Source organism: Taurulus bubalis, assembly GCF_910589615.1.
Source record: "Taurulus bubalis genome assembly, chromosome: 2".
Lineage (NCBI taxonomy): Eukaryota > Metazoa > Chordata > Actinopteri > Perciformes > Cottidae > Taurulus > Taurulus bubalis.
The window spans coordinates 12,412,262-12,439,481 of NC_136590.1; the positions used below are offsets into that span (position 1 = coordinate 12,412,262).

General features: G+C 40.2%; 1 protein-coding gene across 1 annotated transcript; it reads left to right on the forward strand.

Annotated features, from left to right (window-relative positions):
* Positions 1-1,274: 1,274 nt before the first annotated feature.
* On the forward strand, positions 1,275-23,578 carry ngfrb (nerve growth factor receptor b; the record flags this gene model as incomplete). The annotated part of the gene is made up of 6 exons (XM_079236318.1): positions 1,275-1,328; positions 4,871-5,012; positions 10,949-11,305; positions 20,636-20,867; positions 22,107-22,267; positions 23,235-23,578. 6 exons carry the CDS (start codon positions 1,275-1,277, stop codon positions 23,576-23,578), a joined length of 1,290 nt encoding a protein of 429 aa, XP_079092444.1.
* Positions 23,579-27,220: the final 3,642 nt, after the last annotated feature.

Sequence of the window (27,220 nt, forward strand, 5' to 3'; positions counted from 1 at the left end):
CCACAATTACAGTGAAATCCATTTCAACTAAGTAATATGAAATCATTAATTTTGCCTCGGGGAAATTCATTTTGTGAGGACCATGCACAAACATGACACGGTGACACAATAAACTGCAAAACTCAAAAACAACGTTGTCAATCTTTTAGATTAACACGTTCGACAGGGTGACATGTATAGTCATGATCTAGTAGCATGTGGCATGCTCCCTGGTTTGGATCAGGCCAACATTTGGCCTCAGGTGTCAGTGTAATCCAACAGTAGCTTTCTTCTATTTATGCATAAAGGCAACAGTGTTTCTGTCCCATCCTATGATTTCACTCAGCGTAACGTTTAAGAAAAAAGCACTGCAGGATTATAATGATTGTTTTGTATCTTAATTTAGGCTGTGGAATGATGAGACGAGAGATTCAGGGGTGATAACAACATCATACTTGTATACAATGTGCACGTTTGCTGCTGCAAATATCAGTGGATGTATACCTGTGTAGATCCCAGTTATCTGTGTATGGTGCATTCACTGATAGGCAGTTAAACAGGGTCAGTCCAATCTTTAGGGAGACTAAAAGTCACCAGGTAGAAACAGACAGCAATCTGCTGGATCTCCTTCAGTTTGGGAAAAGTTAACTAGTTAGTGAAAGTTGGAGACAAATTACATTTAAATCCTTCGTCTTGCAGCGAGACTTAAATTCAGTTGGCACAACCACTTGCTAAATGGATGAATTACGCAAGACTTATTTTGTCAGGCGATTAACATTATAGGTGGTTGATTTGTCCGACTTACCAAGAACATCCCAGTGCGTGTTTGAAGCTGTTAAAGAGAGAGCAGGTTCATGTGTGCAGTGTGTGTGTGTGTGTGTGTGTGTGTGTGTGTGTGTGTGTGTGTGTGTGTGTGTGTGTGTGTGTGTGTGTGTGTGTGTGTGTGTGTGTGTGAGTGGGCGTGGAGAGTGAGATGGCTTCTTCTCTGTAGCCGTTGAGCTGAGCGCGTCCGTCATATGAGCCCAGTTGGAGAAAAGCGCACCGGAGTCGAATATTCAGCGGGTCAATCTCAGCGACTTTTTACACTTACTGGATCCTGCGTGCAGCCACAGCATCTGCACTGAGTAACTTATGATACACACTTCGTAGCGAAGAGTTACCAGGATAGTTTGTTAGAACCAATAAGTTAACTTAGAAAGAAGGGCAGCGATGACAGCAGAGTTTATTTCGCCTCGAAGTGACTGAGACCCGCATCTTGCTGCGTCGCATCCAATCCGATTGACCCTTCAGTGAGGATGACACGGACGTACAGGATGAATTCCGCTTTCATACTAGTGTTACTTGGAGTGGTGAGTAGCCTCTTACAAAGTCTGTGTTAAATGCTTGCCATAAACTTAATTTTGATATCACCTGCGCATACGTAAAGCCCTATTTACAAGTTTATTAGCCATGAAGTAGTTTGAGATAAAAAATAAATAAATAAAAACCTTTCTCCCGCAGACTTTTCTGCTTCCAGCCTTTAGCAGCCATCACGTTTTGACGTTAGGCTGCAAGTTACAGGTTTTTCCCTGCATCGAAGTGGATTTTCACTTACTTTATGAAAGTTTAAATTGAACCTGTGGTTTCTGCTTGTAAGAATGTATTTAGTAAATCTTTCAGGTCCGGAATCTTTATGTCCATGCACCTGTCCTGTGTTCAGTCCCGGGATGACAATGTAAAGAAGAGTGGATGTATGCAGCAGCCATTTAGGTTGATACTCTAAAGCTCCAATTGCTTGATCTGTAGTTCCACCCTTCTCAGTTACATGTGGCCCTGCAGATGGCAGGACAATAACAATGTCACAGTGGCCTCTGTGAAGGAGCTCCCCAATAAGCCACGTGCTAATGGATCTGGTGAATGTACTGTAATTGTTCTCCATTAGCAGAAATCAACAACAGAAATCTTGATTTAGCTCTTGGAAGTCACATCTTATAATCACACAGATTCATCTCCAATTCCATTGAGGCCATGCAGGCCCAGGAAGGAAATATATTAGTGTGTTCTATATCTGACAGGACATGGCCAGTCAGGGCTGCACTGCTTGTCAAGGTCCTAGTTAAGGAACAGTCTGCATCACTGATACATGACAGCTGCTCCTACTGATGGGTATGCATCCTCTGCTGGCTCAGCGCATGCAATATTGATACAACCTGAACCATCCCCCCTCACTCTTTCTCTCCTCCTTTCACCTCACACTCACATCCCTCTCTTCTTCTCTGTCTGTCTGTCTGTTCCTCCTATTTCACAAGAGATGATGATTCAGCTTTGTTTGAGAAGGTATTAGCTGTAATGTCATTGCCAATGGTGTTCCCACAGCAATTCAGGATCCATGGATTTAAATTAGGCCCAGCCTATTGGAAGGCTACTATAGTGGAACTCTAATGGTTTAACAAGCGCTGACAGCTGAGGTCCGGAGGTTAAGTGCCTCCAACTGAAAATTGACTGCAGCATTAGTAAGATTGGTTGCTCTGAAGTTATGTGTCCAGATGCTTCTGCACATGCGTTTGTGTGTGCTTGTTGATGTGAGTGTGCGATCAACTTGCTTGTTGCTTTGCTTCAGGGAGATCAGCTGACAAAAGTTGAACCTTTCATCGAAAAAACAATTTCAGGAAACGTGCAAGTCAAGCTGCAACTTGCTATGTGCATCCTTTTCTTTCATTCCAGCTATTTGCACAAATCACATTACCCTCTAATTCATTTGTATGCACAATTTAGCAGTCATTAATGATGCACTTTCATCTGAGTTTTAGGTCTTTCAGATGCTTCGGTGTTGCAGCCACACCCGAAGCTAGAATAAGGTCATAGAAACTAGAAGTAGAAGCTGGAACTTGGATTCCTTTCAAAAGCGTCGGTTAGACACTTTAGAGCAGGTTTGTTCACCTGCTCCAACAGACAGTTTATGCGTTTGAGCAAACATATGCGTGCCAATGGGTGTGAACAATATATAGGGGGCAATTCAGGGGAAGCATGTGAGATGGCAGATTTGATTTATCTCTGAATGAATGCTTGTTGTGTGTGAGGTAGAGAGTGTGTTGAGGTGAAATTGAGAGAAGTGAAGCTCCGAAGACAGACAAATACAATGTTTGTTTTTTCTTCACTGTAAGACTATCATATCTCAAGAAAAATATATTTCCGAAGCCAATTTTTGCATATTCAGTTGGATTCATTCATTCAATTGAAGTCTTACAATCTTACAGGCTCTGCAGGATAAGATCAATGTCTTCGTTCCCCAAAAGTCTTCCTGTTGTAAAACAGGAACATTTCTTGTAATGTTTCACGTGAAAAGTTTCCCCACAAAGCCAAAGCTACATTTTTGAACATGGTTAACTGAATATCTGAAACTTGAAGGTGAATGGGTTGTGACATCTTCAAGGTCAAGAGGGAGATGTGACAGCTGACTTAGAAGTGCCTGAGGGGACACTTGATGGTTTTTAGAGCTCCTCAGTCTTGTCAGCAGCATTCCACACATACTTGAACTCTGATGCTTGACGATTTATGTTGGGTGTACTTCACGCTAATGCACCCCTCAGTGTACATACACGCATGCACGTACACAAACACACCCTTAATGTGTTGACAATGCTATGGATTAATCGTCCTAACATTCAAAAATCAAAGAAATTCGCCGAACAATATCCAAATCAGTAAAGAGCAAAATATCTCACATGAGAAAACTGTAAAATACTTTAAAATCCCACGTTGACTACTTTTTGAGTTATGGTAGCAAACAAAGATATAACTTGCTTTTGCCGTCTGATCTGCGGCTCGTCTGTCAACCAGTGAGAGATACACTTCCCAACAGAAGAACATCATAACATCAGAAATAAAAACAATCCCTACTCATTTATCTGGAGAGAATGAAAGACAGGCCTCTTCTCTGGGTCGGTGTCAGAGGGCAAGCCTTGCTTTCATCAAGGTTTGCTTTGGAGATTGAGGTGTGCAGAAGATGAAAAACTAAAAAGATCTGTTGTGAGAGCTGAAAGATTAAGTATGATATATTGCAAAAGGTCACATAGATACAGAACCCTGGAAAAATCCAGGCCCGGGCATGAGTGTGTAAGCGTGTATGCACTCTCATGCATTTGCAAATGCGGAGGCACACACACACATCTTCACCTGTCAGCGGCCAAGATAAAGCACTCAACAGGTTACTGTTTGAAGAATACAGAGATAGCACAATCCAGAGTTACCTGGTCTGAATGTGTGATTTGTTTTTACTTGTATTACTGATATCTGTGACTTTAGGTGTGGATGGCACTTTTAAAATGCACATATTAAGTGTATTAGAATTGAAGTTTGGCTTAAAGTGAGCCATACATACGTGTGGCGTCAGGTAAGAATTGTGGATATGAGTAATGGTTTCCAAACTTTCTGCTTTGTGACCCTTTCAAATTAAGCAATGTGTCTTTGCAACTGTAAATCACAGGTCCCATGAGTCTACAATGAGTCCTCCTTAGATTGTGTCATGTATATTTTAACAGGCTTGATAAGAAAAAGCTAGTATTTCACAAGAACATAGAAAAAAAGAGAAAGAACCCAGAACAATGGCCCTTCGATTAATGTTGCAGCCTGTTGCACAGTCCTGACGCCTACGCTGGAACCACTGGTTTAGTGGTTCCAAAATAAATATAAGGCAATCCCAGATGATTAAAGACAAAGTCTTCCTTTCTATTGCGTTGTACTGTGAAATACTGGATGTTTTTACCTCTTTCAGGCCTCTGGAAACTACACTCTTTGGTTGCTCACATTACACAATGATAGACAATAATTATGTTTGGTTAATGTTCTACTAATCTTATGGATGCTGCTGAATCTAAATGTCACTTTGCATGATCTCTCTGGTGATTGGCAGGTTGGGGCTGTGGCGAATAAGGAGGATTGTTTGTCGGGTCAGTATACAACTAGTGGAGAATGCTGTGAGCAGTGCCAGCCCGGCGAGGGCGTCGTCAAACCATGTGGAGTCACACAGACTGTCTGCGCCCCCTGCCTTGACAGTGAGTATCACGAAACACAGTTGTCACACACACACACACACACACACACACACACACACACACACACACGTGTTGATGAATGAGCTGTGTTAGTCACATGCCTGAATGGAGAGATAGTGACACACACATCATGTCATGGATTCAGTTCTGTTTTTTATGAACAGTGGTAGCGATTCAGTGTTTCTTGTGCTGTCACTGTGACATTCGCTCTATAAGTTATGGCCTCCTCATGAAAATCCTCTACTGTACTTACTGTCCCTCGGGGAGACACATGGTTCAAACAGCAGTTTTATGCAATGCAGGATCGTACATTACAGCGATGTTTCTGCAAAGTTTGAATTCTGATTCAAAATCGTCCTGCTGGCCTATAAAACCGTAAATCTGGGCATGAAGATGGGTTTCTGTAGTTTTTGGCAAAACAATCTGGTTTTAGTATGACATCAATATTAAGTTGCTCTAACATTTTATTTTGTCTAATGCTAGTGGTTGTATTGGTGATAGTTAGCTCTGTATTGATCCCACTATTGGACAGAATTGAATGTTAAATGAAGTAACACTGACAAATTCAGGAACATAAACAAGACACTGTACTAAGACACTGTAGTGTGATAAGTTAAATGCCATGCAGCCATCCATTGCAAGTCAGAAGTCAATAATTCAGAGTCGGTATTCCCGACGCAGCTAACGGATATTTGTATGGTAAGTCTCTACATCTTCCGTCGCAAACTAAAAACACATCTTTTTCGACTCCACCTTGAATAAGGAAAGTAGCACTGTAGCACTTTAGTAGCTCTTAAATGGCACTTACTGATAGCACTTTGTAGTTTTACTGTATTGAAGAAATTGTACTTTCTTGATTCTTGTTGTTCTGAGTTTGTACTCATGGTTAAATGCACTTATTGTAAGTCGCTGTCGATAAAAGCGTCAGCTAAATGAAATGTAGTAACGACAGAGGATCAACATCAATTACCACAGCACCACTTATGAAAATAAATTGTATAAAGTTACAATTTTTAAATGAAGGTTTTGAACACATTTCAATTTTGACTTGATGATGGCGCTAAATAAACAATTCTGGGCATCACAAACTATAAGTATAAATTGTTCAGAGGATGATCAAAGTCATACTTTGATTGCAATCCATGAGAGCTTTGTCTAGATATTTCAGTTTGGACTGACATTTCCCAGAGTGGGGCTAAGGACAGACCACAGTTCTTCAGGTCAGCCAATATCATAGACCTGAACATCCGTTTGGATGTAATATATATGCAGATATTATGCAGATTAAAGCCTAAATGTAAATTCTTAGAATGATTCAGTTGCGTGTCAGGAAATAAAGTAGATGTCAGACCTCACTGTGCTCCGGCATAACTGCCCTCTTCATGGCCCTTACCATGTAGGGAGAGAAGCTGTGCCGGACCGTAAGACTTTATGAGGGCAGTGATGTTAAGAGGATACAAGTGGGACCATCTCCAAATGTTGTTTCAGTGGAAGATATTTAAAGCATCAGACAAGTTATGTCACAGCGATTAAGATGGTAAGCAGTGTAGATTTTGATTTTGTAAACATGACTGACTGGGGAGGTTAAAGGGATATTTAAGGATCCTCTGCATTTCTGTTTGAGTGTAGGGAAAACAAATCAACATTTCTAAGTTTTCTTTTTTTTTTACCTCTATCGTGGGAGGTCAAAGGCCAGCTTGAAGAGGCCAGGGTTGGTCAACAGCCAGTTCCTTCCCTGTTCCCAGAGTTTTCCCTGACTATCCTGCGTCCGTGGTTGTAAACCTCCCTGGGTCCGTGAAGGATACAAACCGTGAGACAAGGAGCCCCACGGTCATAAAATAATTCAGACTCAAGGTCATGAGAGAAGTCACAGAGAATATGGACACAGAGAAAATGATTTATTTGTATTTTTATGGGCTTCTTTGGAATGATTTATGCTTTTATAAGTGTCTGCAGTTCCATCTTTATAATATATTTTTGCCCTGGACTGCTTATCATCTTATATTTTAGGCTTTAGCTGTGTGTTCTGTTGCACAACATTAAGGCTTTCAAGTGATAACTTTCCCTCTCACAGTGCTCGTTCTGCTCAGACATAAACAAACAGACAGTGACATGCTCTCAAAACTGCCATGAGGCCAGACAGGCTCTGTACTGACTCATGGAAAAAGAGAAATGCAAAGCGGATAACTCTCCATCAGATAACATCACAAGGATATTTTAAGAACACATCAAAAACATTGATTAGATCAGTAATGCAGGTTGAAAGAGCTGATGTGTGCGTGAGCAAAGGGCTTTTAAGCATCAACTTGTTTGGAAGTCTCAGCCATCAGTGGGTTATTTAGTCTCCTACTGTCAACCCGGCCTTGAAACAGTGACTGTCCAATCATAGCTTTGCAACCGTAGCCATGCATGGCAGGTCTGTCAAGCGCAGTGATACTCTATGTTTTTCTAAGTTTAGGAATTTGAAGATGTAGGGAATATAATATTACAATCAAGTGGGTTTTTAAACTGCAAACGTTAGCATTTGTGGTTAACTAGCTAACTACTTACAGTCGCCTATAACCCAATCCAGCATTACTGCCATTCATTATTTGTAGAGTTACAGGTTACGTTAAATTACCTTCTCAACTAGCACATCCCCTGTGTGGTATTTACTCACTATTGGGGAGACAGTCTTGCTCTTATTTCAGAGGGTAGGCTAACGCTAGTGGCTCCATCCTGCTCCATTGGATTTGTGGAAGTTCACGCTCCAGCACCAGAGATATCGTGTTACGTTTACTGAACACATTGGTTAGTCTTCATTCAAAAACACAGGCTACTTGTACCTTTACATTTTTTTTAAATCTTTCAACATATGTCTTTGCATGTGTTGTTTCAGGCATTCCGCCCACTTGTGATGGCATCTAATGTCCACAAGCATCTATTTATAATAAACAGACTCTTGTTTCCAGACAGTGTTCAGGCTTCATTTAGTAGATAGTTAAAAGGGGCCCGGCTGATGTGCTTAAAAGGAGGGCCAGCTAAAATACATGGAGGAGTTTGGATGAATGAGCAGATGGGTGGAGATGAAACCGAGCAAGTACAGCTGTGCAGCTGGAATGGAGACAACTTCTCAGCCAGCAGCTAATGGTTCACAAACACACACACACACAAACACACACACACACACACACACACACACACACACACACACACACACACACACACACACACACACGTACAAATATGTCTAGAAGAACACACACAGACACAAAACTCCCACACATTCACCCAACACACACCTCACGCTGCGCAGTAGCCAGAACGGATAAAAGTAGGAGTCCTTTTATGGGTGTTGAAAATAAAGGATTGAAATGAGTTAGAGGCAAAAGCACTGTTATGCTACGATATGCTGAGCCAGGAAAAGACCGTCTGTAACCCCCCTCCTTTAACCCCCCTTCATGCTGCAGGCTAACGTTATTAATGTATTGACTTGCATTATTGATGCATGGCATTATGATAATGGTTCTGAGAGTACTCGTGGGGAGAAAGGGGGGCGAGGGTAGTCTGAGTGTGTGTCTGTTTGAAGAAAGGGAGGGTGATGCAGGAGATAATGAGGTGAGGGGTGGGATTGGGGGGTAAAAGTGTATGACGTGCACTGGACGATAGCTTGTCTGCTTCCATGAAGACACAATTAAACAAAAATGTAAAGGACCCACATTGGACAACCAATTTTAGACAGATTCATCTCAAATGACAGAGTATCTGCTTTCTTTTTATCTGTGTCTCTGTTTATCTGTCCTCATCTCTGTTTTAATCTCTGCATCATCAGAGCGTTTGCCGTGGTTGGTGGGCCAGTGACACAGACCGAAAACTTGATATGCTATGTAGCAACCCCCCCTCGTCTCCTACCACACACAGTTTAATTTGGTTTAGTTTGAGCAAGTTTCTAAAATGTGAATATTTGCTGTTTTTCTTAGAACTCTGTGATAATGTATTTAATATGTTTGGATGTAAACAAGCAACACAAGGATATCACTTATTATCACAAATGTCTGACAATTTGAACAAAATTAAAACATTAGTTTAACTTTTGAAAACTAACCTATTTTTAGGCCTCTGCTCGAAAATTGCATACCCAAACTAAAAAGGGTGTATCTCTGCAACCACTAGGGCTATTTGAATAAGTTTGGCGTTATAATAAAAGGCTACACATGTGAGGTTTTGTTCAGATGGGTAAATATCAGTCTATATGTTACTGGTTAAGAGTAAATGAAGATGACACACAGCAAAAATGAAAAGGTTTCAGGTCCAACTAGAAAAAAAGCACTTTCAAGATAATTATTTCTTTGAAATAATGCAGCTGTAAGGTCCAACTCTAACCCAAATCAGAGCACACTATGTGAACATTCTCTCTGCAAAGGTTGACTTTGATAAAATGAAGCAGAACAAAGTTAGAGAGGGTTTAGTACAAAGAAAATTCAGGCGAGGTATCAAACCATATAGTTCACTTGTATATCACTTATGGTGTTCAATACATCCACAAACAGCAGTTTGGGGCTTTCCTTCATAAAACATGCTATGATTTACAGTTTTATATAACACTCGGGGGATTGGTTTTGAAGTGATTTTAAGGAATCTCAAACAGACACAACAACTGAGAAAAAATCTGGAGCTTTTAAATTAAGCATATCTTAATCTGCTTCTTTAGTTTAGTTTACTTTAGCGTAGCAACTAAAAATGTATGTCATTGTCACTGATTAATCTGCCGATTACTGTCTCAATTAATCAATTAAAAGTTTAATCGATGAGATTGAAGAAAATAATAAAAATCACAAATTCTTAACTCCTGAGATGATGGTATCATATTGCTTGTTTTGTCTGACTAACACATCATGAATACACATATTACGTTTATTATCACAGGAGACAAAGACAAACAGAAACACATTTCACAAATAAGAAGGGGGAACTAAAGAATTAAAGTCATTTTTGCTTTGAAAGAATTATTGGATTCTCTCTCTCTCTCTCTCTCTCTCTCTCTCTCTCTCACTCACAAGCTGCTCTTACAAATAGGTCTGTTGCATAATTTAGTGTGTTTCCCAGTTCTCTATCCAGCCGAAATACAATTCCATAAAACATGCAATATTGATTGTGTCCCCTGCAGACATATCTGTCAGGTATACAAATCATTTAGAGATGTTTCTGCTTATACATGTTTTCTTTCAAATCTTTTCTCGCCAAAACTGGCATCTAAATTGTTACATATTCACCAGGCGAGAAAACAGAAATCCTAGGTTGATAAATAACAGTTGCACTTTATGACACACATTTAAAACAACAACTATTCAGATGATTAAAGCAGAGGTTCGCAATGTTTTATACATTTATTTTTCAGCTAAAACAATGCAACTGACATCAACTAAATTAGTTGCGACCTAAACAAAGTATCAAAGGCAAATCAAGAGAAAGGGATAATTCAAAGTGCATTTCAGAACACACACACACACACACACACACACACACACACACACACACACACACACACACACACACACACACATACATAAACACGTGTATCATACATAATATCATATATAAACTATTTTTTATTATAAATAGAATATGATTTAATGAACTATAAAGGTTTTTGTAAAATTAAATAATTAATAAATACATATTTAATATCTAGGTGTTCTCTGACCCCACTTTGAGAATCACTGATTTAAAAAAAAGCATGATATAATCTAATGATATACCACAAATATTATTTTTTAATATAGAATTTAGACTTTTTAGTTGACTCTGAAATTACAGTAAAGACAGAGGTAAATTACAATATTCCACAGTTTCATTTGGGCAGAAGATATAAGCAGCATGGAGGTGGAATAAGATTTTACATATACTGTAAATGCTTCCGGCTGTTCAATGGCTATTTTCTTTCCCTCTCCTTTCAGGTGAAACCTTCTCAGAAAACTTCAGTCACACAGAGAGATGTAAGACCTGCACAATATGCACAGGCCAATTTCGCATGAAGGCGCCCTGCACCGATTCCAACGACGCCACCTGTGTTTGCAACTATGGCTATTATATGGATGAACTCTCTCAGCGGTGTGAACCCTGCACCAGATGTCCTGAAGGCAAGGGCATGCTTTTCAGCTGTGAGTTTAACCATGACACGATGTGTGAGGAGTGCACCGGGGACACCTACTCGGACCAGGAGAGTTCTCGGGAGCCCTGCATCCCCTGCACTACCTGTGATGATGCGGAGGTGTTACAGATCTGCACCTCTTTCACTGATACAGTTTGTCAAGGTAAGACAATTAGCTCACAGATACTCATAGTGAAGTGTACTTTAAGCCACAGTCTGCCAAATGATGGCCTTCAAAACTCTAAAACCGTCCTTCACATTCTCCTGGTTATACAACATTGGGTGTGATGTCGACATGTGCACGCGTGTCGTCAGCTTGTACACCACAAATCAAGGCTGTACGTGGACCTCTGAATGGACACAACATGTGTGTTATGCAGAATCTTGCAGCTTTGACATTTTGGGAAATACCGTTATTTGCTTTCTTGCCAACAGAAAGATGAGACGATCGATACTACTTTCAAATATTTAGATAATAATAATAATAATAATAATAATAATAATACATAATAATAATAAAGTAACTATATATCTATTTATCTATCTATATATGCTAAAGCCAGCAGCTGGTAAGATATCCTCATCACTTTTACAATATGGGCACTTTTATACAGACCATTAAGTTCAATATGTTCAACATGTGTGTGTAATGCAGACTTTTACATGATTTAGGATGGAAATTTAAATTCCTCAAAAACTGATTTATTCTTTTAACAAGTCACTTGATTCATTTTTCCAGAGATTTATTATTTATTTGTCAGCTATTTAGCAAACGGCCGTGGGATGACCCTATCAAAACAGTGGTCAAGTTTATCATGAACTTCTGTGCAGAGCATTAAAAGCTGAATGAAGTGGTACATTAGCCAAGGTCACAATGGCCTGAATAGAGTCTGTGAGCACATATTCGCTGTCCAGCACTGTGCGAACAGCACGATGCACTGGACATCCACATTGTCAGCCACATAATCAGATCATCACAGTGCGACACTATAGACATTGTTGGCCCATCAACCCAAATGCCAGGCCAGAGCTTGTGTCCTTGTCTTTACGGACTCATCCCATCCACAGATACAAAGACCACACTCTTTCTATGTTGAGGGTTTAGAAGGAGGTCATATCTCTGAACGCAGCACTGCATTTCTTTTATACCATTGCACCCTGTGGTTACTACACTCCAAAACACAAATTCCTTACAACTGCAGTCACTGCTCATACTAATGACCTGATGCCTCACAGATCAAATCAATGCTTCTGTGAAATGACAATGAAAGAAGTGTGTTGATCAGTCTATTGAAGCAACGGTTTGAAGGATGTTGTTATCACAGTGGTGAAGACAGAGGGAGTCTCAGGCTAAAGGGAGATCTCAGGCTTAATTTTTAGGAGGATTATGATGCCAAAGGAATTGCTTCAATGAACCAATGATCCAGCTGTTGAACAAGTAGATCCATTTCAGACATTTTGGTTGTCTGGTTTACAGACTGTAAACTGTACTTATATGCACTTATTATATTTAAGAAGTTGCAGGTTTTAGTTTTTACTAAGAATGTGCTGTTATATTCATAAAACTGAACTTTGATGCAAAACATAAAGACCATAGTCCTCATTCATCTGCAGGTTTGTATTCTTTCTTTAACTTTAAGTCACTACAATGGTTGGGGTACATGTTAGCTTAGTGCAGAGGTTAAATATGTTGGGAGGCGGCTAGCGTGCTAATGTTAGACGCTGGTAAAACTACAATCAGGAATCAGCTGAGTTCAACAGCTTCATTGTGAAGATGAAACTTCTGATGCTCTACTGCGTGCAGCCACGGGGCTAAACAGACCGTTGGTCGTCAGTAAATGTCTTCAAACAGCAGGCACGCTGCATGTCAAACCACAGGGTCTCCTTTCATATTTCTACGCACTGTCAATACAGAATATTCGACATGTGAGTGGGAGGTTGTCTAATGATGAAGCTGGGCTGAGTCACGAAAATGATGTTATGAGAAATGGAACTAATTACTTGCGTGTTGTTTAGTAATGTATTTCTTTTGTAATGAGTAATTGATTACATTTCTCAACACTCGTGATCCCCTACATCGTAACCGATCAATTGAGTGTTACATTTTGGCCGTGCAGATAATTAAAACATACAAGGTTAATGAATTGCACAGCGTCTGTCCAGCTTTCTAAGAACTAGGGAAAATACCACAAACAGAAAAGGTTATTTGATAAGCAGAAGTGCATGATTTTTTTCTACCAAGTGCCCCGCTGCTGTAAAAAACATCTTCCTTTGAGGATGGCGCTTTAGCAGCTTGATTCAGCATGTGGTTTAAAAGAGAAGTGTAGCGGATGAAGAGATGATTCATCCAAGATCAAGATATAAGGAGCTCCAATACAAAAAAACATCCTTTAGATAACTTACCCAGTGTAGTTCATGATGAATGTGAATTAGCTATTATTCCAGGCAATGTGACACAGCTCATTGTGTATGGGCTTCATCATATGTTATTCCTCACTCTAACCCAATCATGTGCTCTTTATTTCTAATGTAATCTTTTTACTGAAGCACAATCAGCACTTACAAATCTGTAGCGCTGCCAGACGTCCATATCCATTAGTGTTGCGGAGTCAGGCGACATGGGCCTGAAGGCTAAACGCAGTCAGGAGGGAGGAGGGAGACAGAGGAGAAGGCCACTGCCTGTGAAAAGACAAGTTGTAACTTGAGACATTGGAGACATAGTTTAACCAAAGGTGTAAGGACCAGAATATCACCTTGACTAAACTGCAGGTTATCGTGAGAGTAAACGCTGGATTTACTGCTGTCACTGTTTGGATTATATTTTAGTTTAGGCCAGTGGTAAATTCCCCTTTATCTAAAAGCTCAGCTGTTATGTGGGGTTAAAATCCAATTTCCTCTCTTACTTCCAAAGGGATTAGTGGTTTGTTTTGATTCTGATGTGGAAAACAACCTCGCTCTCTTCATCTCTCTGATGGTAAAACATGCATATACCGACAAGACTTTTTTACGCTCACAGAGTTGAGGGTCTGAAGGCAAGATGCTTATCGAAGGAAGTGTGATATGACTTCCACTCTTCTGCGGGCCACCGAGCAAGGTCAGAGGTTGAAGGTCATGTGAGGCTTGGATGTGGAGAGGGGTCTTTCTGGGAAGATCAGGCAGTATGAGTTTCCCCTGGGGATGTGCACTGAACAACATGGCATAATATCCCACAATCCTTTCAGGGGTCACAACAACACCGAGACAAGTGAAGTTGATTAGCGGACTCATTATCCGCCCCTCAAAAGGAACATCTACTGTGTTAGTATAAATCAGCTAAGACAAACCAATACTTTATCGGTCAACCTTGTCTGATTGAAATTATCGATATGCAATTAATCTGCAATTGAAAATAAGTTTTTAAGAAAATGCAATTACATTGTCTAATAACGTAATCAGGATTATATGAAAATGCACAATCAAAAAAAATGGCCAACCAATGCTAATGCAGTGACAAGGCTGTTTCATACCCTGATTATAGAAAGTTTAATGAGCAATGCTTGAGTTTGACTGAGAAGTCACTGCTTGCTCTTATCAGCCTGAGGTTTTGGCTAAGAGCCCTCAAGGCGAGGTGTAAACAGAGGTTTTCACTTTTTGACTCTGTTCCTTTTTGAGATTGTACCCAGGATTGACTGCACATATGTGGGTTGACCTATCACCCAAAGCTTTCTGGTCCTGTGGCAGATGGGGCAACAGGTTGAGGTTTGCAGCACGCATACAATTATCATTCATGCACATACACGCACTGAAAGGAAGTTAAAAGGATTACTCAAATATGAGTCACAAAACACACACAGCGGTGTGGATGCAGACAGGCACCGATACTGCCTATCTATAAACACGGATTGAAATCAAAAAAATTATTAAAAGAACGTTACAGATCTGAGACAGCATGTGGAAGAATAAAGGTTGAGAGCGGGCACAGTTAAGAGGAAGCAAAAGGGGGGATGGGAGGTTGATTGGGCCAAGTGCATTTGGTTATTGAATTGATAGATGAGGAGGAGGAGGAGGAGGAGGAGGAGGAGGAGGATGAGGATGAGGATGAGGAGGAAGAGGAGGAGGAGGAGGGAGCTGTTTCCTTCCTGAGTTTGGTTGACCCTAACGATCGACAGGCTGCCCTTTTAGAAATCAGAAAGTGTAATACGTTAACTAGCCCCATGCACAGCACTCAGGGCCAGGTCAGTTCAACTAAATCAAGACAAAAAGACAGAGGAAGGGAAAATGTGAACGGATTGAAGGGCGGGGAATAAATGGTGGGGAATGAATGAGGTGGAGGGGCTTTCTTTTCTTGAGTTATATCAACAGACTGGTGCATGTGCAATTGACCATTAAATAAGCCCTTTTTTCAAGCTAGTTGACTAGGTTATTAAATATGCACTTGATGGCTATGATATTATGCTAAAGGACTGAGGGAGAACATGATTATCCATGTAGAAGATATGGAAATTATGAAGCTGTGCGTAACAGCAGCACAAAGGTACTGAAGGTAGAGAGAGAATCATATTTAAAAGAGACAGCAGCAGGATGATAGGCGAACGATGTAATCGTGTCGCTCTTTCACATGTCAAGAGAAAATGCCTTTCGGATGAGGAAGGAAATAGCAGATATCTTTCCCAAATCCAATGTGGAGCGGGACAGAGCTGTTAACGTTAGCCTAAACTTAGACATACAGTATCGTCCAGGAATAGCTTTCACGCAGAGATGAAACACGACATAATAAAACGTGAGGAGGGCTTCTTTTTTTACGTATCCTGTAACTCCACAAAGGCTGTAATGCTCCTTTCCTACTATTGGTTACAAAGGTTTCCAGCAGACAAACACAACGTATAATTCCCATAGCCTAGTTATGGTTGCTAAACTATGATTAAACAATTTGGGCTTAGTGAATAGTCAATTCCAGCCGGTGACTGACATAAAGAGAGAATGACAAATGGGAAAAATGATAAAGGAAAAAATGCAATGGGCATTTCTGATTTCCTGCGTCCAGAACATTACCATATCAATAACTGTATAGAATGGACCGACCAGTCTGACTAAACAATTGGCAATCTTTGTATTGCACAGTCATTCATTGTGTGGCTACAGCTTGGTCGCCACACATCTACTGACTTATATCTCTACTGACTTGGGCTCTATGGCCACGGTTGACCTTCTCGCTTTAACCCTTCTGGCCCCTGCTAGACACAATACAAGCTTTGTAACCATGAATGAAGTTTTAAAGTCGACTGTGTCTCTTTCTCTGCTGCCAAACAAGAATCAACCTCTTGTGGTGATGACTCAGTTTCCTGAAGTTGCCTGTCATCCCAGGAATTTGCCCTTCAACATTCCAAGGGTAAATGTGAGGTGATTTAACATGAGTGGGCCATTCTGGCCAAGGGTGACCACAACACTTGCGCTTTCGCTCGTGCCGTTTAGTCTTTGCCAAAAGTTTTGCTTGTGAGGATTTACAGTATTTAGGTTTGTATCTACCATATTGGTCTAGCACTGAATCACTGCAATGTGGCATAAAGAAGGAATTCTGTGTTGTTGGCTCATTTGAATTTTCAATTTATGAGCAAACACATCACGCAGAGATGCCCTTTTCTAAATGTTCTGCTTAATCATGATTACACTAAAATGCTACTTGGGTTTAAACTAGCTGGTTGTAATATTTACCCCATATTAACTTACTTTAGTTTGTATTTTTTTCCCATGTATATGTCTTAAAGAAACAAGAAGAAAAAACAGTTTGCAAAGAATCTATTTTGAAAACTACAGTAAAATATTTCAGAATAAATATTATATTTGGCACCATTTTTAAGGCACCTATTAAAAAGAGTTTATGAGTTGTAAGGAGTGGCTTTATTAATACGGTATTTATTAAATAATTAAGTAATGCTTTATAGATCTCAAGGCAACTGTTAAATTATAATTGATTTATTAACCATTAATAAAGACATTAGTTGTTAGAAAGTTGCAAGTATTAACAAAAAGATAAGCCATGTGAAGCAAATCCATAGGTGAACTGTATACCACTAAATAAATGACAATGAGAGCAGCACACAGGAATAGAGAGCTGCAGAAAAGAAAGAGATGCAGAAAGCTTGAAAGCACGGAGTGAGCGGACAGATGGTGAGAATGAGGCCTGATCGATAAAAGCTATGGAGTTACTCCTCTGCACTCTCCGGTTTCTCTGGTTGACCTCTACGAGTGCTGATCACATTCTGCCGCAGAACACACACACAGACACACACAGACACACATAGACACACACACAGACACACACACACAGACACACACACACACACACACACACACACACACACACACACACACACACACAAAGGTACAGGCGTGCGCACATATGCACCCCGTACAAATTCACAAACATACACATTTATGGGTGTGTTCAATCTGGAGCATGTGAGCAGAAAAATGAGATGGGTTATCTAAGGTAGGAACCAAGCCAGAGGCCTCCAAGGACAAAGGAGACTGTGTGAGAAAGAGGAAATAGATGGTGGATTAAAATATATCACAAGTATTGAATGCAGATCAACAAAACAGGGGCAACATTCTTTACTGATCTTCATTTATCCCATCACCTGTGCTTGTGATAACATAAATACTTTCCAAATGTCCGTCATCGGTGAAAGTGTTTTGTTGGAAAAGGTCCTGGCAGCAGTCACAACTGAGCTCAGGTGTAATGACATATAATAAAAAAAAAACTTGCTTGTGTCGGAAGCCCCTCCTTTTCCTTTTAAAGTAGACTGTGTCAAAACAGCAGCAACACCTGTTTGCAAGAGGTTGGAATGACGAGTTAAACTGAGGCGTGGCTGCTACAGAACACCCCACATATGCACATAAACATTCACAAATTACACACACGCATATGTGAGAGCAATGAGCTGTTTCCATATAATTACTCATCTAATGCTGGCAAGCATGTGCCCAGATTTCCAGTTACCCGTTGATCATTAAGAGACAAAGCCAGGAAGAAAATTCCACGAATTTTAACAATAATTATGGTTTGTTGACCGGAGTTGGCTGAATCTTTAATTTTGACTGCTTTGCATCTTTCAGTTTTTATGATCTTAATGATAAGCTACTGCCACATTTTGAGCGGTTACACAGATCCTTCAAGTTTGCCCTTCAATAACTTGAAAATGCTACATTTTAAAGCACTGGTTTAAGTGTGGGTCCTATTTGGGTGTTGTGGACCCTAACCCTCACAGCTTAGATGTCTGCTCAACGATTGGAATTCTTTTGTTAAATCAGTAAAATGAAACAGTGCATCCGTACTCTGTTTTATTATTCTTTCTTGATAACACAAGCAGTTTTATATTTGTGTTGCGCTTGATGTTGATGTTTCTTCTCTTACTGTACAAGTAGCCTGTGACTTAAAGGTTACAGTATAAGGGAGTTGTTGCTGAGCTAATCATTAAAATGTCTCATCATGATAATTCTCCGACTGAGAGCAGCAGTCCAGTAACCACTGAGATCTCTCCATTGTGGAAACAAGCTGAGCTCAGCAGGAGGAGGTCACTCCCCTCTAAGGCCAGACCATTCAATGTAAAAGGTTGAGCGAGTGGTTCAGTAAATGCACTCAGGGCCCTGTTTTAACTGTTATTCATAAAGGGGGGAGAGCAAAGTATGGTAGACTAAAGGGAAGGATGTATGGATGAGATAAATGGTTAATGAACAAAAGGAATAAAAGATATAACCAGAAAGGTTAGACAACAATGACGTTGTGTTTACCATCAATAAAGCACTCAAGGGGAGGTGAAGAAGATGCAATGAGAGAAAAAAGCCAAGTCTAAATGACCATAAGACTGACTGACAGAAAAGGAAACGCCTGATAGGAGCGAGCAAAAGTGTAGCCTGCGGTAAAATGGATAGAGAGATGATTGAAGGAGGAAGGGGCATTGTGCTGGACAAAGAAGACTTCCGTCAATGAATGGTGTCTGGTTTCGAGTGCGTGTGTGTGGGTGTGTGTGTTTGTGGTGAGTATGTATGTATCTGTGTTTGTCTATGGGGGGATATTAAAGAGGATGGAAAGGAATTTGATATTGCTGCAGTGCATAGTCAGAAGCCTGTCTGCATGTATTCAATGTTTCTATGGCACTTTATTTACAGATGTTAGCCACATTACTCATTATTTAGTTTTGCACTCCTATAACATTGTCGGACTCATGACAGACAGTTTATGGAATAATTATTAAATTGATGTAGCAGACACTGAAATATAGTCTTTTCTATTCCACATTCTTCTCCCTTGTCAAAACCTAGTGCCCACATTACCCACAATGCAACTCAACTGCTGACAGGCAGGGACTGTGCCTGGCGTGTTAGGCTAGTAGTGGCTAATGTACCCTTGAGTTGCTAGCTAGCAAAGCAGGGATGAGAACAAGGTGACAGAGGTCTAGTACTTCATTTTTAACTCCACACTCACACAGATTTTTTTGCTTTTCAAACTTGTAGTCTTCAACCCCATGCTGACATCCCTGGCCTTAGCTTGCCACTTGCAAGTAAGACGTGCTGTGCTGGGTTAGCTGGAAGCTCCTGGAGGTCAAGGCTCATTGAACCTAGCTGGAGGCTTCATTAACCCGCCTGTCAAAATATAAAGCTGGCTAAGCACAAATGCCAATAAGAACAACAAACAGGCAGTTATGATCGTTGTCAACACGCTAAGTGTCGCGTGTCAAATAAAACTGTCGCATTGAAGTGGATAACCCTGCAGGGCAACATCTGTCCTGTTAGGCTTCAGAATAAATATGACACCAACATCATCATAAGACCTATTCCTGGTGAGAGAAAAAAATCAATGGCTTAACAGGTCAAGGATTAAGGGTGATGGACATCCAGCATACTAAATTAACAGGATGTTCATTATTTTGGTGTCATAAAGTACTTACTTATTACATCCTAAAAAGCCCCGCAGCTGCTCCATGCATCTATCTAAATAAGCTCTTAAAAATGTTTTCACATCAATATTGAACAATGGCCGCCTCACATTCAGCAGCTCTCCTGAAGTATGTAAAGCCCTTGGTATCCAACAGGATGGTTTACTGTTGAGGATGTGAGTAACTGTAAATAAATGACAGGCGAGGATAGGTTTCCACATCCGCGGTGAGGAGCGAACCTATCTGCTTAGCGTTAATGGTCGGAGAAGAGTGGGCAGGACTGGATGGACATACTTGCTCCTACCAACATTAATGGCTCCCTGAGGAGGAGGGGATTTGACCAAGTGATGGAGGATATAATGTGTGCGTGGGTGTTTGTGTTTGCAGCATTAGAGACATTTAGGGTTACCCTTGTTATGGTTGGTTAGACTTAAAGAAAGATGATCTTAGAGTTTATCTCTACCATTTTAAAGTCTTAGAAATAAATGCCCTTTGTTGAGATTAAATATGAAGTCTCTTTCAGTTTATTGTTTTAGATTTTCATGCCTAAATTTGACTGTTTTGTTTTATTCTCACAGTTACTACAGTTTACGATGATGTGTCTCCTACGGCCTTTTGGGGTAACTTCACGCCTACCGATGATGACTTCCCAGACACCCCCCCACCAGAGGTGCCTAGAGACACCACCACCACCACTAATGGGGATTCCAAGGAACCGATCTACCATCTGAACGATAAACTCATCCCCATCTACTGCTCCATCCTGGCAGCCGTTGTCGTCGGCCTCGTGGCCTTCATCATCTTCAAGAGGTGAGAAGAAGTAAAGTACGAAACACAGTCAGTGCATTTAAACACAGCAAACAAATAATGCATCATGGTACCTGACGACCCACTTCTGGATTACACTATGTTCTGAATTGCCCTCTTTTTTATTTTTTATTTAAACAACCATGGCAGATCTCAGATTCTTATATTTATTGGATTCTTAGAAGTCCTGATGTTTTTAAAGAAAAAAAGATGAAATTTGAAAAAGTCTCAAAACAAGTTTTTGAGTAATTTAAACATGTATGTTGTTTTCTTAATAATCTTGTGATCCCTCATTTTTCTGTCTTTGTCTGCTGATCAAAGTAAAACATTGTAATCATCTTAATTATAAATATATATTTAAAATTCAACCATTTATTCTGATGGTTAGAAAGGGATCTCATGCTCATTACAAATACATATTGACAACAAAATCCAATCAGATTTTAATTTCCGCAGCTCCATATTTAATGAAATCATCTGCTGCTTTTCTGGATGAGAGCACACTTACTGTTGTCCTGTGGGTCACAATATGGTCTGTTTACCCTCTTCTCATGTATTTGACACCCATGCTTCTCTCGTCATGCCAGCACAGACAGCCCAACGTTAACTGTTACATTTTTTATGTACAATATGTTTATCCAGATATGTTTCTTGGCAAAGCAGTGCTGCACGTCTATACATTCAAGCCCATGGGCTTCAAGACAGGTCAGAGCAGAAGTGGGCAAACACTGAAACTGACTTTCCGGCTTTTTCCCAGATTACCCTTTAGTTTGAATGACTATAATCAATATTTCTATATTAGCAATAGATCACATGATTACTTGTATGTTAAAAGGGGACATGCATAGTGATGAACCCACAGAGCATTATCACCCTCCCCTCAGCTCTCATTCAGTTCCTTCAGCTCATTTTGGGTTTTACAAGGGCAACTTTACTGTTTTGATTAATTCTCAACACTCTAATTAGAGTTGTTTTTGGCTGCAGCCAGCAGCTGTTTTCAGCAAAGAAAAACATGGTACACTACCTAACCAGAATCAAACAACAAATAGACAACGCTAGCATCTAGCTGGTGAACATCATGACGCAGAGACAGATATTTTCCTCAGGAGTCAGAGGAGGCCAAAAGTGTGAATGTGACTTTTGGAATTACATTCACCAGGTGGCCAAAAACCCAGCTCAAATGAAATGCTAATTTTGCTCCATATCTGATGGATGTGCACATGTTGATTCATTTTCACTCAGATGGAACAGCTGTAAGCAAAACAAGCAAGGAGCCAATAACTGCACAGTCAACCAGAACCAGACGCCGTCACCTGAAGGAGAGAAGCTGCACAGTGACAGTGGCATTTCTGTAGACAGCCAAAGTCTGCAGGAGCAGCAGGGCCAGACTCAGGCACAGACAGGTAACACAGTAATACCTGTACCGTAACAGAAGCCACTCCCTTCGTGATTCCTTTCATCATTAATCAAACTGTTGCACTTAAATTGGGCATAAGCACGTTCAGCACAAAAGTCAATGTTTGTTTGGTGCTGAATTCTTCTGGTAATGAGTTTCTTCTCATCCACAAATATGTGTGGTGGGTCATGTGTGAATGTACACACAGACTGCACCCTGAAATGTCCCTCCGCGCCAGTCAAACGGAAAGAATTTCCCCTCAGGAATAAAGTTTCACCTTGAATGTGACTTCTCAAACTTACTGTAGCAAATCAACAAAGTAGGATTACAACACTGACAGAGCAACAGCGTTTGTTGATTTGGCAGCATGTGCTGCTGGCAGTTTCCAGTCCTGCCCTGACAAACCAGTTTGAGAGAATACAGGATTTTTTACAACCACATGCTTTCTCAGATTATAGTAAAGGAAGAAAACAAAGTGGTGCACGCAGGAGAAAATCACATTCAGTAGTCTTCTCTTTGGGTTTGCACAGTATCTTAAAGTGGTAATAGTTGAGATGTATGCGGGCATTTTTTGCTACTGGATTATCATTTCCTTTGACTTCTGTTGCCAGTCAGACAGTGTGTGGACAAAGAAGCATCTTTCCCTTGGATTGTCTGCTAAGATGTTTTAATGTTACTGGTCAGCCAGAGAGGCTATTTGTACAACTGTTGCTGCTGCAGGAAATGTACACTCCATCACTTCCTTTTCACAAATTATTGCAGCCAATTGAAAAGCTCATGAAGGATGTAAGTGGAACCCTTATGGTGCTATGTTAGTCAGTCATAGAGAGCAATTTCTAGGGATTTGGCAGGATATTCTTTAACATGAAAAGATAAATCTAATTAAATGTAGTATTCTTTTAACATCACATCAAGCATACTTAAATAATAAAAAATTAAAATAATGAAATGACATGTTCTTTTCTTCTCTGCAGTTGTCACCATCGATGAAGAGCCTTGTTTGCTGCTTCCTCTCAAAACCAGAGAGAAAGTGGAGGAGCTGCTGTTCAGTGGCAGCGAAAGAGACGACTGCAAACACATGGAGGACAGCGACTGGTGCAACCTTGCGGGCCTCCTGGGATACGAGGAGGAGCGGATTGCCACCTTCCAGCAGGAAGAGCATCCTGTCCGCGCGCTCCTGTCTGACTGGGCGAGCAAGGACTGCGCCAGCCTCGACATACTGTGCACGGCGCTGCGCAAGATCAACCGTGACGACATCGCCCAGAGTCTGGTGCTAAGCCCGAGTGCTACGAAGCCCACCGCCACTTCTGTCGTGTGATTGAAGCCCAACCGTGACCACCTTACCCATAATATTCTTCCATGGCCTCCCTCACTCCACATAATTCCTGCCAGAACCGCTTTGAGCTATTCCCTCACGAAGCCAGCAGTCCAATACCATGAGTACCGAAGAATAATGTAATCAAGGGAGTGGCCAGAAATTAAGTGAAAAATTGAATGAATATCAATGTACCTAATTAAGCCACAACTTAACCATCAGGATGTGCTTGTAATCATTCATGCTCACATTTTAAAACCCACACAATTCAAAGCCTATGTGGAAGGAAATTGTCTATAATCGTTCAGTTTTTGAGCCTGTATACCTACCTTCCTTTCCACATTATTTGACATCCAGTTTACCGTTCTCCGACTTTATTAACCATCGAGCAGCAGTGGGCTTTGAACTGAATATATTGTGGATACCTGGCTCTTTCAATCCCACAACTTGATCCTCTGCATCTTATCCATAAACATTCATAGTCAATTTGTCCCATAATTATAGCATTCATAAACCATTGTTGTATCTTTCAATGTTACTTTACAAATATATGCTACCAAAGAGGAGTAAACGTCTCAACGGCATACCTGACAAGCGACATTATTTACATGCCATGTTAGACTATTTGAGTTTAAGTTGACAAATGACTTGTCTGTCACTGCTGCCCCATGACGCCTGCATACCACAGAGTAACTGGATCTTTGCAAATATGACAACCTGAGGAAGGATGCTTGGACGCTTTTCAAATGAACCGGTTTTCCTTTAGCGACAAACAAAAGTCCAACTATTTACTCTTATTTTAATTATGTGTATTCAATTGAGCTGCAGCACATGGAATCTCAACTAACTAGGTTCTGCAGTTTATCCGACAAGTTCTAAGAACTGGACTTTGCCAACGAGCTGGTCTGTGGGGCAAGTCACTGACCAACACAACATGAGACACTGTGCTATGTGCTCAGGCTCATCTGCATAACACAGGAGCTCCCACACAGACTCACTTCTACTGACCCAGAAAAGAGACGGACGTGAAATTCTACTATGTAATACAGTATGTACATAGGTAGACAAGTGCACACACCATACACATACATACAAACACCCCTACAGTATGTAGCAATGCATGTACTATTCAAACAAACACACACAGCGATCACGGATACATTTACATACTTATTCATTGTAGAAGACAGAAACACAGAAAACTTTAAATCCTGCCATATTCTGAATGGAAAACTCTATAAATTGTTTAAAATCCATATAATTTGCAATGTGTGCTCTAGATGGTAAAATGCTACCTTAACATTAAACAGCATGCATAAACTAGCAACTCATTGTCAGCCAGTGCATACCAAGAAAAACTAATACACAATCAGGATGCAAAAATGTTTTGCTTATTTTCTCAGGGTACTTGAATGATTGTGTTACTGCATCAATATTACACATATTATTGCACCCTCTATAGACGCTGTGTTTATCCAAAGCAGAGGCTCTTGCAACTGACAATCCTTCAAACAAGCGAATAAGAGAGGGAAACGGGCCAGAGAATACAGAAAAAGAGTGTCTTGTTTCCTCATTGTTTGCAACAATGACCTCTGGATAAAAGGCAAGTCAGTGGAGACATAAGTCAAAGGATGTGGATGATCGGACTGAGGGAAAGCGGAAAAGTTTTGGATTACTTAAATGTAAAGGTGAAACCCAGGATACTGCGTTTGCTTTAATCAGCTTGTTTAAGCATGCTTTGTGTTGTGCTGCACCCATTTGGTTTAAATGTGTCAAAGCTTACTTAAAAAAAGTTATTATGTTGCTATTATTATGCTGCCAACTCTTTATGTATTCTTTCTTTTTGGGGGAGCATTTTTGAAGGAGCAAATAGTTTACTGTGCTAAACCTAAATCTCCAACTTCATCTGTTACTTTGAGGTACAGATTGTACATTGTTACTAACCACTGGCATACTAAGCATCATGCTGTAGTGTTACTTTAAATGAAGGTATTCTCACTCTACTCTCTAAGGAAGTTGTATTTTAATTCCTCAATAACAACTGTAAATGGTATTATGTTTCTGTTATTGTCATTTAGATTCTAGTACTTAACTGTGTAATTTTGTCTGTTTTGCATCCCAAGTGCCTGGGAACTATTTCAGGTGTCCGCGGATGTTGTACAATTGTTGTTTTTAGCTGTTTTTGTAAGTATACTTTCTTTAGTTGTCGTTTTTTAACGTAAATAATTTGTCTTTTTCTAGTTTTTATTTTAGTTAAAGCCTAAAAGGCTCTACTGTACAATATCTTTGTTAATGGGACGTTGTTACAATATCAATGCCGTTCTAGTTTAAAAGGGTACAAAGGGCAAAGGGAAAGTAGGTGCCTTTGTGAGGTTACTTTGAACAAATTATTCACCAACAGGTGTAGCCTATTAATGTAGTGTGTCATAAAGACTGAGCATGAATAGGCAACACATTTAAAATACATTTAAGGCTAATCAGAACTGGAAAATTAGGAAAAACACCACCTGCCACCAAACTCACTATAAAACATTATAAAACACTGTGGTGGGAATACAGTGAGTCAATCATTTTACAGTATTAGTTTCTTTTTGTTGTTGTTAGCAGACAAGGGAATTACCACTATGTGTACGTTCAATATAGAGAGCCAGCACCCACTTAGCTTAGCATGAAGACTAGACACAGGAGAAACATTTAGCATGGCTCGGTACAAAGGTAACAAAATCAGGTGATGCCATTGGGTCCGAATTTTTTATTTTTTACATTGGCAAAGTTTTCTCGGGGTGATCAACTTCCCTGCACAAATATTTGAATAGCCCTTGATTAAATCATTAGGTTCAAAAGGTTTCAAGAGCTAAATCCATTTTCTTTCCTCTGTTCATGTGAGTGAACATGCTAGCTGTTTCCTCCTGTTTTCAGTCTTTATGTCCGGCTACGCTAAATGGCTGCTGGCCATAGCTGTACATTTATCAAACAGACAGACTATTTGAAAAGGTACACAACACTAAATATGACTCTTGTTATCAGGGTTGAGGACACTTAAAAAAGGTTTTCAATATTAGCCTACCACATATTACCTTTCCTAAAAAAGCCCTTTGTTCATTGTACTAGAACTTAGTCAACACTATCTTCAGAGTTGTGAATTGTGACTGAAGATGAAGGTGTTTTCCTTCGACAGTATTTGTTTAGTTTGATAGGTATGAGTTTAATTGAGTTAACAGTGACATTGAATTGCGTGTACAATAAACCCAACTGAAGGTGAACATGTCATATTGCACTTGAGAGTAACAAAGTAGTCCTGCAGATAGGGTTTTGAGGGTGGATGGGGGGGGTAATGAATAGATAACGTTTTTTTAAACGCCCTGGTAATGTAGCTCATGGTAACAAGACTGACGGGCACCAGAACTGAATTGTACAGATCTGAGAAATACTGAATGTTCCTTGTATACTAATACTGTACTATACTTAATGTGAATTTGCAAAATTCCTACATCAGACAAGCAGTAACCAATAATAAAGGTATTAAATCGATGTAAACTCTGTATTGATCTATAAAAGAATGCACAAAAACATAACACACACACACACACACACACACACACACACACACACACACACACACACACACATTAATTAGCATATAAA